General features: G+C 41.3%; 1 protein-coding gene across 11 annotated transcripts in view; it reads right to left on the reverse strand.

Annotated features, from left to right (window-relative positions):
* Window positions 1-444: 444 nt before the first annotated feature.
* The window catches only part of peli3 (pellino E3 ubiquitin protein ligase family member 3), a 35,685-nt gene continuing 17,142 nt past the window's right edge, over window positions 445-18,987 (reverse strand). For all 11 annotated transcript variants that reach the window (XM_039821487.1, XM_039821486.1, XM_039821482.1 and 8 more), the window contains 5 exons: window positions 14,688-14,817; window positions 11,474-11,575; window positions 8,150-8,374; window positions 3,000-3,188; window positions 445-1,288 (listed from right to left, as the gene is read on the reverse strand). In XM_039821487.1, the coding sequence (XP_039677421.1) occupies window positions 689-1,288; window positions 3,000-3,188; window positions 8,150-8,374; window positions 11,474-11,575; window positions 14,688-14,817 (1,246 nt within the window). In that variant the 3' untranslated portion in view covers window positions 445-688. The remainder of the gene's footprint in view (window positions 1,289-2,999; window positions 3,189-8,149; window positions 8,375-11,473; window positions 11,576-14,687; window positions 14,818-18,987) is intronic.

Here is an 18,987-nt window from a genome sequence, read left to right on the forward strand (position 1 = left end):
GCTGTAGGCCTATCATGTTTCTCCGTCTGCTTGCATGCAAAAAACAACATAACTGTTTTCTTTTAGACTTTTGAATCCACATCCCAGCTGGAAGTTGGATCGACCAATCAGCTTGTTTGACGCGAGGGTTAAACCTTTCTTGATTAAGATGTTATAATTCATGCTTAAAGACTCCCTGTGGAGTTCTAGACCACTAGGCCCGCAATGGAGCCATTTTTGTGGGTCCCTGACACACACGCACACACACACACACACACACGAGTCCAAGCAGTGGTTTCACACTCTTCCACTAATCAACAAGTGGCGCTAAAACATGGCAACTGTGATAAATCTTTAACTAACGTTGACTAACCTCGGTTGTCTTGTTTTTGGCACCTTCCTTTTTAGTGTTGCACAATGTTATGGGCTGACACTAAGCAGGTACAAAAGATCACTAAACGCATGTTCATTTCAACACAATTTATTTACATATTCTCCTTACACCTCATATTCCATGTGAAGGCATGGCACTTTCAGTTCATCATGTCAACGGTCCTTTTCCTGTACTCATCAGTGCTTTCTCTGTCATCCCACACTTGAGTGTTCAGATTTTTGTTCCAGCACACAGTCTTTTTTTTTTTTTTTTTTTTTTTTCAGCACGTCCACCTCTGCCCAATCCACCATCACATGGGGCTCCAAGGTCTGGGCTTCAATCGACGGGGCCCTGGAAGATGAGTTTGATGTGGCCCTGCTCCCCTGTCAACCAGGTTCCACAGAAGGGGCAGGCAGCATGGAAGGCATGGGTGCCGTGGGGTAACGGGATCTGGCTCCACCCCACCACAGTCTTTTCTGAGCATACATGGCCGCAGGGGCAGAAAGCGTGAGTGGGCGGCCCGGCATCCAGGTACAATCCCCCCTCACAGCCCAGCCACAGCGGCACGTAGGGGCCCACTCGCCGGCACATGGGGCACTCCCTCTCCCCGGTGCTGGCTGGTGCCGTGCCCCCGGGGCCGGCTGGACCCTTCTCCTTGCGGTAGCCCCAATTGTGGTAGCCGTGTACGTGGCCGCAGTTTACGTAGACCCAGGGCTGCTTCTTGTCAACGATCTCGCGCTGGGCCAGACTAGGGAAGGCCAGTGTGTTGAAGCCCACAGGACACTGGGGCCGGGCGGCGTTCAGCTCCTGGCGAAGGGACTCCAGCTGTTTGAGGGTGGGGGTGTGGCGCAGTCCGGCAGGGGTCCTCCACAGCAGAGTAGCCCCACAAAGATCAATCAGAGAACCGTCCTGGAGGGTGTTTGACTCATTTTCAACCTCAAGAGGAGAAGGAAATGTGGCAGGGGAAAGAGAAGAAGAGAGGGTTTGTCAGTTCTCATCACTGGGCCGTCATTAGCTAGGACACAGGAATTGATTTGTTAAGGGCCATACTGGTGGGGTTTGTTAAACTGAGAACAACTCTGCACTGGGCTGGTACATTCCACTTTGTACCACCACATGATGGCACTGTGCTCAACTAGTTATGGTTCAGACAGTTGACTCCCATCTATTCCAATTGGCTTCCCTCAAAATATCATCATCACGTACGCATCACATTTACAGATGGAGTCTACAAATCGATCAATTAAGGATAGTATCCTGTGACAGTTTGAGTTCTTGTAGGGGACGATGCAGGTGTTTGAAGTTGAAAACAAGGCTCTCTACTTCATTTACAGCCCCAATGGGGTATTTTGCCCAACTGCTGCCACTTTAAGAGTGTATTTCCCACTCGCTGTCTATTAAGTTTGCAGATGACACCGCATTGGTAGGTTGATTTCTAAGAATAATAGGGCAGTTAACTTGAAAGCCAAAGCAAAGATAGTAGTGGTGGGCTGTATGAGTCCCAGTGGCCATTGACCCCTGATCATAAATGGACAGGATAGTCAACAGATTCTTAGGGTGTATCTCCAATAATGGGAGGTCAATACCACAACAGTGCTGAGGAAAGCTCAGCGAAGACCTTTATTTTTAAGACAGCTAAAATTTGATCACGCTGGCATTCGCATGTTCTTGGTTACTGTGTGAGTGACAACACCTCAGGTCCAGACAGGAATGAACAAAGTGGTGAGAACTGATTCCAAAATCACATGCCAGGAGCTACTGTCCACTGCTGAGGTTTACACCAATAGGGACAAGGTTCTACATGACTTCATTTCTTCCCTTCCCCTTTAAAAATACTTTAAAGTATATAGGACAGCCAGGTTCTGCAACAGCACCAGGGTGTTCACTAGGGCTGCAACTAACGACTATTTCCATTGTCGATTAATCGATTAGTTGCTTGGTCTAAATAATTTTCCCAAAGCTCAAGATGACGTCCTCAAATATCTTGTTTTGTCCACAACTCAAATATATTCCGTTTACTGTCACAGAGGAGTGAAACTATACACTAATATAATAATAATTTATTAATCCTGCAAGGGAAGTTACAATGTTTTCACTGTTGTTAGAACACACATTACACACAGGCCTGAAATACACACACATGCTCAGTACCTATACATGCAACAATGGCGAGATGTCAGAGTGGGGGGGCTGCAACTATCGATGGACAGGCATCCCCAGCAGTTGGTGGTTCAATGCCTTGTCCAGGATGTGAACTGGCACCTCTCCAGCTACCAGTCTACCAACGTACTTTGGTCAATATGGGGACAGACTGAACTACTGCCATCCACAAGTATATAATATAAATATATATTACAAATAATATTTACATTTAAGAAGCTGGAAACAGAGAAATTTAACTTTATTTTCATAAGTAAATGACTCAAACCGATAATCAAAATAGCTGCCAATTAATTTATTAGTTGGCAACTAATCCATTAATTGATCTTTGCAGCTTTGGTGTTCACGTCCTTACACTGCATTAACAAACCCATTTCTACAGAATTCCCTGCAGTTCACGGGCTAAATCAAGATCAGTAACTTCAAACTTTGTGACCGTATCGAAGCAAACAAAGGACTCGTTATCCCATCAACCCTTTCATCTTACCAGTTTTCCCCTCTGTTGGGCTGAGCGAGTCTCCCTCAGGGCAAAGACGTTTCCACAAACTGAGATTTCCCTCCAGACGCCCGGAGCCGGCTCAGACACAAACTCCCCCGCCGGGTGCATCACCAGCACCCCGTTGGTGGTCAGGCCGTCCATTAAGCCATCTGACGTCCTCCATTTGGCGGCCCGCTCCTGAGAGACCCCGCCACACACAGACAGCAACACACACAGGTAGACATAAAGGTTAGAGGAATATTGGGGAGGCACAGAGGGATGATAGTGGAAGAGGATATAAGAGGTGGCGGGCTAGAAAAACAGCTAACATTGCTTTTCTGTGCTGCTATATTTAGCTCAGTATGGAACGACTACTGTACTGACTGATGCACACAGAGATACGCCTACGCTTAAGAATGAACCCATCCCTGAGAAAGAGACAGAAAAGATGTATTATGGACACAAATTAGCTCTGATGAAACAGCAGATTTCTGGCGTGTGTAGAAAAGGAAAAGAAACAGTCTGGAGATCTACTTCTCAAACATTTATTTATGGCTGTTGCTGCTCTGGAGATTAGAAGAATTTCACTGGATGAGTTCAACATTGATGTTTAAGGCCAAATAATCAGTTGTTTAGATCACAAGTTAGCAAACTTAAAGCTTGACTTATTAATATATCACCATGCACTCTTATAAGCTTAGTTTAGTGGAAAAAAAGTCTCTGATAAAGCCACTGTACACTACCTGTTCAGCAGCAGACAGACACAGTTAGAGACTAGCGGACATAGAGGAGCATTTAGCAGCTAAAGACACAGATATTTTTCTCAAGAGTTGGTGGAGACCAAAGCAGAGCTAAAAGGAGAGTCAATATTGGACTTTATCAGGTGGACACAAACACCACATTAGCCATATTAACTGTATAAGGTTATCACCTTATACAGTTAATATTGTTAACGTTATGTTTTTGGCTCTTATGCTTAAAGCTTAAAAGAAACTGCTAAAAATGTGTCATGTTTTTAACGTGTCCCTGCAATAATTGTTTGGCTATCTCTTGATATGTGTATTTGGTATCAAACTTAAAACGTTGCAGTGCGTGTGTACATGAACTTATTCAATCAAATGTGATTTTGTGTGAAAGCAAACTTGCTTTCACAACGTTTTAAGCATATATATATATATATATATATATATATATATATATATATATATGTTTTTTAGCTTGTGGGTTGTAGTGGCTAGCAGAGCAATATTTTTTATGTTTTTTTACTATTTTTTTCTTATACATTTTTCTCTTGGAAAGCACTTTGTAACTTTGTCTGTAAAAGGTGCTAAATAAAATAAACATGATTATTGTGGGTCAGATGTGTGTGTTTGGATATCATTTTGCAAAAGCGTTGTTTACATTTCCAAAAGTGCGTGGTGGTTGTCTAAATCAGTGATTCTCAAAGTGAGGTCCGTGGCACTTTTTACAAAAGGCTTCATAGTTCAACACATATTTAAATTTTTAAATCTATATCTAATAGTTTATAGATTGCTTTCTAATCTAACAAATCTATAACTCTAATACTAATACTTACATTACATTTCTCTTGTTGTTCTATCATACCTAAGAGTATAGTGTAAAAAATATAATAGTTAATATAATATAATTATTCCAAGTGACAGACATAAGAGGGTCCCCAGTATATTCTCTATCTTGTAAGGGGTATTCATCCTAAGCCTCCTGATCTATAAATGAGGGAGAGGTAGATGGGGTTGGAGGCCTCTACTGCCTCAAATCACTGTGGTTCTCCAGAAACCTATGCTCGCTACATCACTGAACAATTCCTTCTTGAAAATCTCCTGCCTGCATATTCATTTTACTTGGACTTTAAAGCCACTGTAGCCATGTAGGATTTGAAAATGTCAGCAGGCCACACTGCCTGGAGCTGTAACTCACAGAAATAAAACAGAAGAAGAGCAACTGGTGTATCTGTTTAGAAAGCAGCCACACAAATCAAAACTGAGAGGAATAGTGTTACGTCATGTCCTATAACATGCTAATTTTTTAGTTTCATACTTGTATTAAGCGTTTCTTCTACAACATGTTTACATGCTTTAATGTTGAAAAAACACATGAATAAACCTGTATTCCCCCCTCTGTCTCTTTAAGACCCCCTCCCGAAAAAGCTCAGATTGGTTAATGTTTCCAGGTCTTCAGCATCTGCCCTCTCACGTCTCTGCACCATCATTGCAGCTGGGGAATGACTGTAACGGAACTGTAGCGACACTTTCTACCTATAGTATAGTTGTGACATCACAGTCCTGATGGCTCGATTAAAGGCTCAGTTTCTGAATATGGTCTGTGTGCATTTCTCTGTGGACTGAGCATTTTTATACTTATACAGTATTTATATAGCACCTCAACCTGCTTTATAATAAAAAATAAATAAATAAGACTAAAGGTCTCAGCATGTTTCAAATCTGCTCGGTCTCTGCGTAAAGTGGGTGTGATTGTCGGACTGTTTCAGAAAGCTGAAAAATCCGATGCATACCCCCAACTCCCTCCTTTAACTGTTGGAAAGTTGTTTTTTATAGGACTATTTGACAGCACTTTGTTTTAAGCACACTAAGGCCTTTAGGAAGACAGTCAACAATGTCGTCCAACATGGTGACACTGAAAGCTCAAATTCCCAGCTTGTGTCTTCTGTTGTTCAGTATGTGCATGCATCATTTCCTGTGAACCCAGTTGTGTGTCAGGTTACCAATTTGAATCCAATCTGAGAGAGGCAGACCATCAGCAACAATGAAAACTAATATATAGAGAGGTAATGACATTGTGTTAATATATATATTATACGGCTTGTGCTGAAAACATGGCGGCCATAAATGGTATCAAAAAACGAGGGTGTTATATAATGAAATCTTAACGATTGTTACTTTAAGGTCGTCCTATAGATAATCATGCATTATTTATCAATCACACAAAACCAGTCTTATCTGTATCACATCCAGCACACAGTTCAGAGGTGAACCACAAAGCCTGACTTTTAATAAAAGGACAATATTTGTTCGACTTTGTCCTAAAGGCTGGGGGAGTTATACAAGCATCAGTCACGTGTGTGTGTGTGTGTGTTTGTGTGTGTGTGTTGAGCGCTGGTTGCTGACGTTATCTCTGACTGCTGGCCTACTTGTCGGGGGGGGTCTTGATGAATCTTGCATGGGATGAAGTCATGCTGTCATGAGAAAGGGCTATTATTGGTTTGCTTCGTGCACCTACATGTCACGTTTTAGACCGCCCCACCCCAGCAGCTCCTGCAGTGGTTTTGGGAGCTTGCACATCGTGAAATATATCAAAGAAGAGTCTACTAACTTGGAACAGTGCAGGGCGAAATAACTACTATGTGGTTAGTTCATTTGATGACATTCCTATATTGAAATGGGTCAGGGTTTGGGTTACTTTTTTAAAATAATTAGCCGCTAGCTGTGGTAGCTTCAGACAGCTATACTCACTGAACTGAAGATACAGCAGGACAGAGCCCAGTGGAGGAGTGCTGAGTTGGCCTGATGGTGCATGACTGTGCTGCCTTAATGAACATAAGCAGTGTGCTCTTTTCTATTTAAGGATCATTCTGGTTCATTCCAATTTGGGTCTTCCCATTATAGTTCTGGTCTTTCCTACCAGTGATGATACAATTGTAATAACCAAGTTAAAAGAAAACTATGGTTTATTACAATTTGGGTTTGAATTCCGCAGCTTTAACCACTATGATAATATTGTACTCCCATATTGTAAAAAGTGAGATTTCCATGTCTTTTTTTTTATTATGAAGCAGGTCAAGTGGTATATAAATACTGTGAAAGTATCAAAACACTCAATCCACAGAGAAATGCACACAGCCTGTATTCAGAAACTGTGCCTTTAAATGAGCCGTCAGGACTTCTGATGTCACAACTATACTATATATATATATATATATATATATATATATATATATATATATATATAGGTAGAAAGTGCAGCTACAGTGACGTTACAGTCATTCCCGGCTGCAATGAGTGCAGAGACACCAAGAGCATAGATGCAGAAGACCCAGAAACACCGACCAATCAGAGCAGACTGGGCTTTTTCAGAAGGAGGGCTTAAAGAGACAGGCGATAAAATGGAGCGTTTCAGACAGAGGGGGAATACAGGTATACTCAGAAAGACAGTATGAGAAAAAAAAAATGTTTTGTGAACATAAAAGCACGTAAACATTTTCTAGAAGAAACAAAAAATACAAGTATGAACCTGAAAATGAACATACGGTAATATAAGATCTTTAAAAACAACATGACGTGACACTAATGCTCTCAGTTATGATTTGTGTGGCTGCTTTTCTTCTGTTTTATTTCGGACACAGAAACAGCTCCAGGCAGTGTGCCCCGCTGTCTTCTTTGATACTATCACAAAGGCCGAAATAATGTTTTTTGATGTAGAAACCCAAAATACAAGTATGAACCTGGAAATGAGCATGATATGTCCACTTTAAAATAAGAGCTGTAATCTCGGAGCGTGACTACATCGCTAAAAATAGGTCCAACAGGGTGAGAAATGTGCAAGCAAACCTAATTCCCAGATGTCAACATCTACTTTGGTCAGCACAATATTATCATAACTGATAGAAATTATTGCCAAAACTAAGAAAGTAGGTTAGAAGCACCAAAACCCGAACTATTTGGTGTATCACATAGGACCTACAGTACATACATACAGTGATACAGTATGCTAATATACTGCATGCTATAATATGTTGTTTGTTCACGGACTGGTTATGTAACCTGACACATACACATCTCACCAATAGCTTGAGACAGTAACATACGACCAGAAGCAGTACATTACATAACACACACACACACACACACACACACACACACACACACACACACACACACACACACACACACACACACACACACACACACACACACACACACACACACACACACACACACACACACACACACGGCTCCTATGCTACCTCGAGCTAGGTCACATACACTGACACCCATTCCTCGCAGCTATGATGTCACCCGTGGGTGGCACAGCCATGTCCCTGATGTCCATGGTTGCCATGGTTACCAGTCCATGTGTAGTTTACCAGGAGAGGCCTGACCCCCACAAGGGAGAACACTCACCCCCAGGAAGATGTTCTTGGAGGAGTCGAAGCCGGCGGCGTAGATGCGGGCCGTGTAGGGAGCGCTGCGTTCACACATGATGCGGCAGGCGTAGCGGGAGATGGTGCTCTGGGCCGACTGGCCTCCGCCGCCACCCTCCCCTGCCGCACCCCCGCCCTGGCCGCTGCTGCTGCCCGCCGTGTCAGTCACCACAAAGTCGATCATGCTCTCTGTGGACCGGCCAATCTGAGATCCCCGAGAGAGAAGAATCCATATCATAAGACAATGATAAGAAGACAAACAGTACACAAGTGTGATCATGTTTGTACTAAAGGGCTAGTTCACAAAAACTTCAGAATATTTTCTCACTTGCATGTAGTGGTAAGAGCCATGTCTGGATTTTCAGTTGGCTGCCCCTGAGATTTTTCACCTTGGAATACTAAATCATCAATGCCAGTGACCAAATCAGTTCATCTTTACATAGGTAACTAAAAGTGCCATTGTGTCACAGTGCTGCCAAATTGGGTGGTTTTCCACTACTATTTGATTGGGTCAGGATGGTTTTGGGTTACTACAATCCAATGAATTGGCCCCTCACCTCCTCCAATTAGGATAAGTATGATTGAGATTGACTTCACTGCGTCGAGTACCAACTATGCAGAGGTGGGTAGAGTAGCCAAAAATTGTACTCAAGTAAAAGTACTGTTACTTCAGAATAATATGACTCAAGTAAAAGTAAAAAGTAGTCATCCAAATAATTACTTGAGTAAGAGTAAAAAAGTACTCAAGTACTGAGTAACTGTTGAGTAACGTCTGGTTTATTTTTAACACAAACATTCAGACAGACAAAAATACAAAATAATCATCTTTAGGCAAATTATAGCCTAGTTCATCCAATCAATAAAATACATTTTAATTAATTAATTAATTACAAAATAGCTTAAATTCAAATAATCCAGGTAAAAACAATGACACGTAGAATACCAAAGAGGTAAAAAGAAAAGTAACGAGCTCGTTGTAGCCTAATGTAGCGGAGTAAGAGTACAGTTTCTTCTTCACAAATCTACTCAAGTAAAAGTAAAAAGTATAGTGATTTAAAACTACTCCTGGAAGTATAATTTTTTCAAAAACTTACTCAAGTAAATGTAACGGAGTAAATGTAACTCGTTACTACCCACCTCTGCAACTATGGCTGCACGATATGATCAAAATATGCGATATGCGTTGTTGAACATAGCGATAACGATATTACTTGCGATAAATAAACAGTGTACGCTAACTCAAAAAATCTCTTGAGTGTCCCGAAGGACTGCGTTTACATGCTGGTAAATCTCCACTGGATGACTCCCTTCACAAGGGTTAAAAACCGGCACCTTTCCCTCTTTAGCGTTTAGCTTAGTGCAGCGCCATTGCAATCATTAACAACACTGCCTTGGCCGCGTCATCCTTCCCAGCTCCACCCTCTCGTCACGTATGGTTTCAAAACCCCCAAGATGGAGACGTTCAAATTGCCAAACTCGAGACCTTAAAACGGCAGTCAGCAGGCCAATGGGTGACATCACTGATGCTATGTCTACCAATTTTACAGTCTATGGTTGAAATCTGTATTAAATCTCTTTTTCCAATACTATGAGCAACACAATATGAATTCCATCCGCCTCCATTGCATCTCGGTGGAGGCAGAATATCACAGATATCTAACATATATCTATAAAAGGTTGGCAAAGCAAACACTGTGGGTGAACCTTCCCTTTTTAACAGAGCAGACAGCGGCAGACAGACATGGATAGATTGGAGTGGAGCCCTGTTGATTCTGTCTGCAGGAGTCACAGCTCTGTATGGATCTCCTTGATGATGAGAGAAGGTGGATGGAAAAACAACTGTGAGCTACTGAGAGCGGACAGGTCTGACTCATCTCCTCCTCCTGTATTTTTTATATCTCCTCAGCCTTTGTCTTCCTTCCTTCTCACGCTTCATCTTTGTTCCTGATGCCCTCACTTGCTCTGCTGTTCTTTGACTTAACAAGGCTGTCAGCTTACAATGACTGTTTGACTAAATATTCAAATGTAAAAGACACCTTATATGAATAGTCTTTTTTTTTTCTTTTTTCTTTCTTTTTCTTTCTCTCTGAGATATGGATATTAGACTGAAAGCTAACCTGTAACGTAATTATATAATGAAATGAATAAGCAAAGGTCTCGGGATGAGCATCGGAAGCAACTGTCATCCTTAAAACTTCTTCATACTGACAGTGGAAGCACAGCAGAGCATTGATGCATTTAATGGCAGGATGAACAGTTATGGATATTACTACATTAAGCTAAGACATTGATTTCTTAATGAAATGAGGTTGTCTGCAGTGGTTTTTAAAGGGTTGAAATGTTGGTGGAAGAGATGCGACCAGAGCTAAATAATAAAACAATACTACTATCTACGACAAAACTATTGATATCAGCAGTATTAGTATCTTTAGGCTACATCTACACTACTACATTTTCATTTTAAAGCAGTTTTAACACAATTTCCATCCACACAAGAGTTTTAGCAGAACTAATCTCCATCCATATTAACACGTTTGACACATTGACCATTCTCATACACTGGGCGTGCCGGTGCAAACAGGAAGCAGATTCTCTCAGATACTCTGCGGTTTAAAATCATGGATGTATAAGTTGAAAACAGAAAATACTTTGGAGAAATAATGGCAAAAAGTAAGAGCAGGGATATATCAGCTCGGACCAAGCCTACCTAACCGATAAGACTGACTGACGCGCGTCGTCGTCTCCAAAAGTCTCCGTTTGTACCCGTCCAGACTACAAAGCAACCCCGAAATTTTCCGACCGAAACGGGGGCAGCATTGTTTGCAAATGTCTACGTTTTAGGGACTCGGAAACACCGCAGTAGTGTGAAAGCGAGGTGTAAACGTCGGAAAAGATGTTCTTTTTCATACCAAACCACTACATTAGCAGTATAACAGCTGTGCTGTTTCTAGTGCTAATGTAAATGTGTTAATATGCCACAATTAGCTTTTTATAGTGTCAAAATAGTCCACAGAAGCTTTTCAAACCACTCCTGTAGCATATATGATCCACTTCTCCGCTGTTGACCCGTACATTAAGTATGTTCCAAACAATCTTTGGTGTTTGTTGGCTTGGTTCAGAGCGTGTTTCTCTCACCTATTTACAGCTCTTTTTAATGACGTTTTTTTCAGTCAACATGTCTCTTTTTTGACTTCCAACGTCCTATTTCTACAGTAGGTCACACAGCTGAAATGTTGAGTTGGCATGGCAGATGTGGACGTGTGTGTGTGTGTGTGTGTGTGTGTGTGTGTGTGCAGACACTGACCTGAAACATGTCTGTGTTGGTGTCATGCGTGTACTCCACAATGACAGAGTGGCTCCGTGACAGTGTGTAGGAGATGCTGTGCTGGCTTTTGTTGCTGAGTGCCTGCCAATGGAAATGACATTATCCAGGTCACATAACAAGGAGAGCTGAAGGTCTGGCTTCCAGGAAAATCTTCCCAGAGGACATTTCCTGTTCAAGAGGGACAACCCCGGCTCTAATTAAACTGACTGGTATCATTTTATTAGCTGATTTGTTGTTATGATGGAGAGAGATCATCTATTGTTAATATACTGTGTGACAGTTCATTACAATAAGGAAGTGATCATTCAGAACATATATACAATACATTATATTTACAATGTACACATACAATACAAGTTTGGCACAGCAGTGCTATTAGCTAAAATGCTAGCGTCAGCACCCTAACATGCTCACACTGGTCCTGTTTCCATTCTATCGTCAAGTGAAGTTTAGGCAAACTTTTCACAAAAAAGAAATGTGAATTAGGCGCGTTTCCATCTGCTGGTTTTGAGTCAATAAACTTGGCTGCAGCGTAGTTTGATCAGAAGCTGGCGCTGTATGCTACGTATGGCTCTAATCCGCCAGTAAACAGAGGTTGCTAACCGGAAACAAACAAGCTGCCTTGGCTCCTTAGGAGTTGGGTTAAATTGGCCAAGTTTGAATTGTTCTTTCATTTTTTGTGATCAAATGTATTTTTTTATTCAACAAACAACATAAACACAATAAGCAGCATGTAACAGAACATACATGTAACCCCCCCCCAAAAAAAATAAAAATAAAAATGAAAATGTAATTAATGAATTAAAATGAAATAAGGACTGTATATATAAATATGCCAAAAACAATATCACCCCTCCCTCCCCAGGCCCTGTGGGCTGGCAACTGTAGTCACAGTCGGCCTTGAGCGAATAAGGCAGACCCAAATAAGATGAATGGAAGGCATGCATGTTACCTTGTACCAGAGACGATCAAATTTCCACATCACAGTCAGGAACATGCAAATAATAAAATGTCAGGTGGCAGAGAAAGAAACCATCCAGCATGACCAACCGTGAAAAAGAACTGAGACTGCGGGGACTGTGGCCAAAATGAAAGGCGAAGATAGGTGTATAATCCGCGGTAAAACTGAGATAGCCGTACAGTCAAAAAAAAGTCTGAAATCTGTTTTATTACACTGATGACGGACCACCCGGAGAATGCAAAAAGCCTTTAAGTTCAGACAGATCGTAGGCAGAGCTCCATATTAAACCAGCGATTGGTGGAGGTCAACCCTCCGCTTCCGAGCAGCTGCGGCTGCGGGCCCCGGCTGCACCTGTCTCTGGAGCTCGTTGGTTGCTCTCCCGTGTAGACATCGGCCGGGAGTTAAGGAAGTCCTCAGCTTCGCAGGGATGGTTAAACACACGGTAAAACCATCCGTTTTTAATTTTTAGACTCGCCTTGTACAGTAGGAAAAATTCCATGCCTCTCTTCCGTGCTTTGTCCATCGCTTGGCCAAAAGCTTGTCGGCGTTTGATTGTATGGTTACTGTAGTCTGCAGAAAACCTCACAGTTTTGCTGTCAATAATGACCGGACCTGGTCATTATTCTTTGCGGCTTGAAGACCAGCCTGATGGGACGAATAATGAAGGAAATGAGAGTACAGGGTCTGTAGGGATGGGAACCACTCAGGCAGAGATCGTGTTAGAAACTGCACAGTGTTCGAGCCCTCGGCCCCCTCTTTCAAACCGATAATGCGTAAGTTGCTACGCTGGCTCCTGTCTTCCATGTCCTCCATTTTAAGTTCAAGGCTACTTCAGGCTGCCGCGTGGTCCACTACGGCCTTTGAGTTGTCTTCAACAGCGACTTTTATGGTCAACATTTCAGCTTGGATTAAGCAAATACTCCCCGAGAGTGAGATGACATCCATCTTACTGTCTGTGTCCTTGGCCAACTCATTCAGCTGCGTGAAGCGAGAAATAAAATAAAAGTGTGTCTGTAATGGCGCCGCGTTGCCCTTTATTTGTCTTCGCAGAGGCTCCACTTGCACTGTTTCTCCTCATAGCGTCGGACATTCCTACTCTTAAAAGCTGAACACTGTTGAGGCAACTGAGAAAGTCAAACTTAATGGGATATATTAGACAAGAAGGGAGAGTCAGACAAGAGCGAATATCCTAAGCTGCCATCTTGTCCAGCCGGCCACGTGACTCCTTAATTGTTCTTTCATGTTACTGGCCAAGTTTCATGCTGTCCCGGAGAGGAAGACACACACATTATGGGAATATCCAGGAAGACGCCGACAGCATAAACAGCTGATCAGTCCTGTGAGTTAAATGTTCGCTACTTCAGAACTTGACTTGAGGAGCTAGATGGGATATGGAAACGACTTTTAATCAAAGTCGTTTCCATATCCCATCTAGCACATTTGGGCAATTAACCAAGTTTTATGATTTTTGCCGTTTCCATACAGCTTTTCTAATGCCATAGGCCTACTTCAAAGTGCGCTTAAAAATATGTCTATTGATACACGGCTAATGACAATGCTAACATACTGCAGGTGATGTTGACCTTTTTCACCATCGCTCATTAGCTAAGCACTGATGTAGAGTGACAATTCAATTGTTAACTAAAACCATTTTCAACACGATATTATTACATGACATGATATATTTACAATCATATGTAAAGAAATTAAAATATAATCACCAATAACATTCTGCAAAAATGAGTTTTCATGGTTTGTTTTTTGACATTTTGGTATTCAAACTGCCAATAACTAATGTCTTTGAATTCACCCATTTGCAAACCCCAAATCACACGTTTATAATTCATTAGAGAGAACATTTCTTAAGGTTTGTTCCGTCACGCTAATTAAACCGCATGAGAGAACATGTCAAATAAAAATCAATATGTATTTGTTCTTTTAACACTCCCATTTGTCAACACCTGAAATGAACACTGCAGTAGAAAGAAGACCCTGAATTTGTTAAAACTACAGCTAGCGCCTTTTTAATGTACCACCCTCACTATGATTTATTTGCTCATACTTTTCCTTAGAGATTTCAAAGGAATGTGTCGGAGTCGCAGAAGAAATAGACATGTTCACTACAGTAGATTTGTCTTGTGTCCAAGAATATAGAATATGTGGTTCCTTTCTACCTGGGTCAGGGAAAACACACCCAGTTTCAATGACAGCCAAAACTGTAATGATCCTCACCTTTGACACCAGAGGGGTTGAGACATTGTGAATAACATCAGGTTTGACCCCGTTGGCTTTAGGTCTCTTATAGAGGGCCAGGCGACTTCTTCTGCGACCCTTGTCCCCATTGGCCAGTGACCCATTGTGCCTGTGAAGCATAAGAAGAACATTTACTTGATTATGATGATGTTAATAACTGTGTTAAATTGATAAGAAATGCACTGTGTGTTTAGTTTTTACTTCTCCCCATATATTTTGTTAAAGTGTCTAAGCGTTGCGGAGGAGGGTCTGGCTAGTCCACACAGCATTCCGGGATGGGAGAAAAGCGTGCTGTGGTTTATTGGCATTTCTTTAAACCAATCACAATCATCCAAGCGGAGCCATGATGCCACTTCAAAATAGCCTCAAGAAGGAACTTGTTTTGGTGGAACAGGTGTTCGTTCAAAGGTTGTTTTAGTCGTGCAACAGAAAACTCAGATTGGACAGATGGTCTAGCTAGCTGTCTGGATTTACCCTGCAGAGATCTGAGGAGCAGTTAACCATAGTCCTCACAAATCCACCGGAGTTTAAAATTACAACATAAAGAAACGTCAACATTAATATTCCCAAAGAAGTCCCATTCACCTTGTCTTACTTTACCATCAACGGAAATGTTCTGTTTAATGTGAATTACAGCAGCCAATAGCCTGCTAGCTCACTTAACAATTATAATCCGAGAATATAGAATGTGGTTCCTTTCTATATATATAGCTCACTTAACAATGCCTTAGCTAATGTTGTGTCAACCTGCAGCAGAGCAGCTGAGTGAATATATTTGTCCACCTAGCTATCGATATCAGGGCAGCACCCCATCACAGCCCGACTCATTTTGACGGTAAAATATACGGCTACTAGCACAGCCCGTAATGGGGGGATAAATTGCGTGCCGGACCGGTGGCTTTTGCCAGAAATGTATTTGCTTCAAAAAGCTGGCTATCTGGTAGCTTGTAGCTTGGTCTGATGCCAAGCAAGGAGGGGGTGATACTGTGGTGTTGGGTGACAGACTGAGGGTTGCATTAAACAGCTACAGAGTTTACGTTAACGGAAGCAATATTATCGTTTGTAAATCAATAAAATCCTTTTTAAATCAACATTTTGTGTCAAATAATTAATTAATTTGGTTGGTAGCCGTGTAATAAGCGGGATAACGTAGAGCGAGGCGGTTGTTATGCTGAATACAACCCCGACAGGGTGATCAGGACAAGCCTGAAGCCCTTATGTAATAGATTCTGAGGATCAGACATCATCTGGTAATCCTGGTGAGTTCCATTTGTACTTTGAAGTCGGAATATCTTAGTTCCAAGTTGGAAATTTCAAATAAAATGGCCCCTGAAGTCAGATTTCACTTCTAATTGGCACTTCTGTCTTATTTGTGTCTCATTAAACCAGCCGTATACACAGTACTGTCCAACTTCTATCTGTAGACATTTTGCTAACGGCTAACCTGGCTAGTGCAAACATTCTAACCTGTTGTACTGGAACACTATCAACTCGTGTGTGACCAAGTGGAATGGAACGCAGCATCAGGTACAAATGTACGGCACACATGACTACTCATTATAAAGATTACTTAGATAAGATTTAAACCAACTAGCTGCTAGGCTATCACACCTAATAGCCTCACATTTATTGCACAAATATGTATAGTACCCATTGTCCATATTGAACCTATATATATATATATATATATATACACACACAGTATATATATACACACAGTATATATATATGAAATAGAATATATACATGAAATAGGCACCAAGCTGGTCATTCTCTCTCAAATGTTTGATGCCACAGGAAGTCCAAATATAATATCCTTGGATTTATTTCAGATTGGGTGAATTATCCAGTATTACCAGCCATGATTATTGCATATTATGCTGCAGGTATAATGACCAACACACTCTCTCCAGTCATGTTCTGCTGGCCACAGAGAAGCCATGATTGGATGGATGTTGTAAAATGTCGGTGGCAGGTAATCCCGCCTCGCTCTGTAATCCCATTCACAGTGAACCAAGCCATACTCATCATCCATCAAGTGTTCGTCATCCTGTGCATGGATCAATAGGTTGAGGAATGGAAGCATATGTCTGTGTCTCTATGCCTATGGGAGAAACATCCTTCTCTGACACTCAAATGCAATGTATAACATGTCTATCTGATTGCTGTTCCTCATGGAGGTTTAAATATGCCACTGTGGCTCAGTGTGTGAAGGGCACTTTTGTGTGGACTAAAATGAGCTCTTTTTCCTCTTATTAATGGTCTTAAATATATATCTTAATAGCATGCTCATTTTCAGGTTATACTTGTATTTTTTGTTTCTACTTAAATGTTCACATGCTTTAATGTTCAAAAAACATTTCCTCATTCTGTCTCTCTGAATATACCTTTATTCACCCGCTGTCCATTTTAGTCCCTCCGTCCGTTTTAGTGCCTTAGTGTCTGTTTAATGTCATACTAATCCAAAACAAACCCAAGCTGATTTGTTCCATGTAGCATAGCCTTATATAGTGTGGTGCAGAATATTAAGAGGCTTTTAAGATATGGTTGGTTGGTGGCTGGCTGGGGGAGCCTCATCGAAGCCAATAGTTGATTTATGAGCCTGCAGTTGTAAAAAAAAACAACCTTTTTCTTATTGTTTAAGGTAGGCAATTAACTCTGCATACTAAGCTATTGATTTCCTGGGCCTGGTAACCCATTGGATCAAATCTGACTTGGTTAGTCACTAGCATTTCTCAACTACTTAGGTTTCTAGATTACTTAAAGTAATCGCCCAGTTCAGACGCTAAAGTTAAGACGTGGTTAGCCTAGTTTAGCATAAATACTAGCAGCAGAAATAAAAAAATACACTTACCAACACCTTAAGGCTCATTAACATGTATCGCCTTTGATTAATCTCCACATAAACAGAAACGTATTTTGTATTTTTTGGGCAAGAATAAGATTCACATTCATATAAATGATGTCCATGACACCTTTAAAGTAGGGCTGTCAATCGATTACATTTTTTTATCGCAATTAATCGCATGATTGTCCTAGTTAACCCGAGATTAATCGCAAATTAATCACCCTTTTTTTATCTGTTCTAAATGCACTTTAAAGGCATATCTTTTTTCAAGTTTTTAATGCTCAAGTGGTATATGATTCTTGACATACCACCGGAGGTAACTCAGTTCACATCGACAGTACATGCAAATAACTTTAGTCTTGTGGAGAGAACCGTTTGAAAGGGCTTTAAAACTCAAATTGCCATTCAAGAGACCATTACTTTATCCATTTCTGCCATCTCTGCTGCAGCCTGCACTGAGAGAACATTTAAGAGGAAATTTAAATGAACTCTCACACAGATCTGCATGCAAACCATTTGCTTTGTTCACTGGCAAGCTATAGGCAAATAGGCATTTGCATGAAATATGAGTGGATGGAGAGATGCAAAACACACACTAAGACCTATAGGGGCTCTCTAACCCGTTGGGCCATCAGTAGTCAATCCATGGAGGATAGGTACAGCATGTAGAAAATATTGCAATGTACATCTGTCCATTTATCAACTGTATCTCAGGTGACATATCAAGATGCCAATGGTCTGATTTTGTTCAAACCTTGGCTGCTAATACTTCACTCTGCTTGTGTTTGAACAATTACTCTGAGTTCGGTCAGATTGGTTACTTTGATCGGCCTTAATAGGGACGCTATGAGATTACCATCTCAAACGCTGAGGTTCACTTTCAAAAGGAGATCTGAAAAAGACCCAGGGACACACAGACCCACATCATTATACAGTATAGGGACCCACCGCATCAGATTGAATAAAATTTAGACCCAATCAATCTGATCTTGGTTCACTCGCGTCCACTTGGTTCCTAGTGTGATCTTGCTACCTTATATTCAGTCTTAGTTCTGAGAACTCAACCCAGTCTTCTTGAGATCTCTGTGACAGCTAGGGTTGGGTATTGTTTATAGAATTACGATACCAGAACCAATACCAGTACCAGTTCCCTTAAAGTGATACTTAATCTTTTTTTCCTACTTCATTCAATACCTATCTTGTTAATGGATGCATTCAGTTGTGTAAAATGCCTCCACCTATCCTCCCCATCCAAATTATTTTTACACAAATGCGCACAGCATTCCGGGATAGTTTGTTCTGGTTTATTGGCATTTCTTTAAACCAATCATAATCGTATAGGGCAGTGCCGGACACAATAACTGCCTCTGCAAAATAGCCTCGGGAAGGAACTTGTTTTGGTGGAACGTGCTCGTTCAAAGTTATTTTAGT

The sequence above is a fragment of the Perca fluviatilis genome, chromosome 14 (genome assembly GCF_010015445.1).
Source record: "Perca fluviatilis chromosome 14, GENO_Pfluv_1.0, whole genome shotgun sequence".
NCBI classification, from domain to species: Eukaryota; Metazoa; Chordata; class Actinopteri; order Perciformes; family Percidae; genus Perca; species Perca fluviatilis.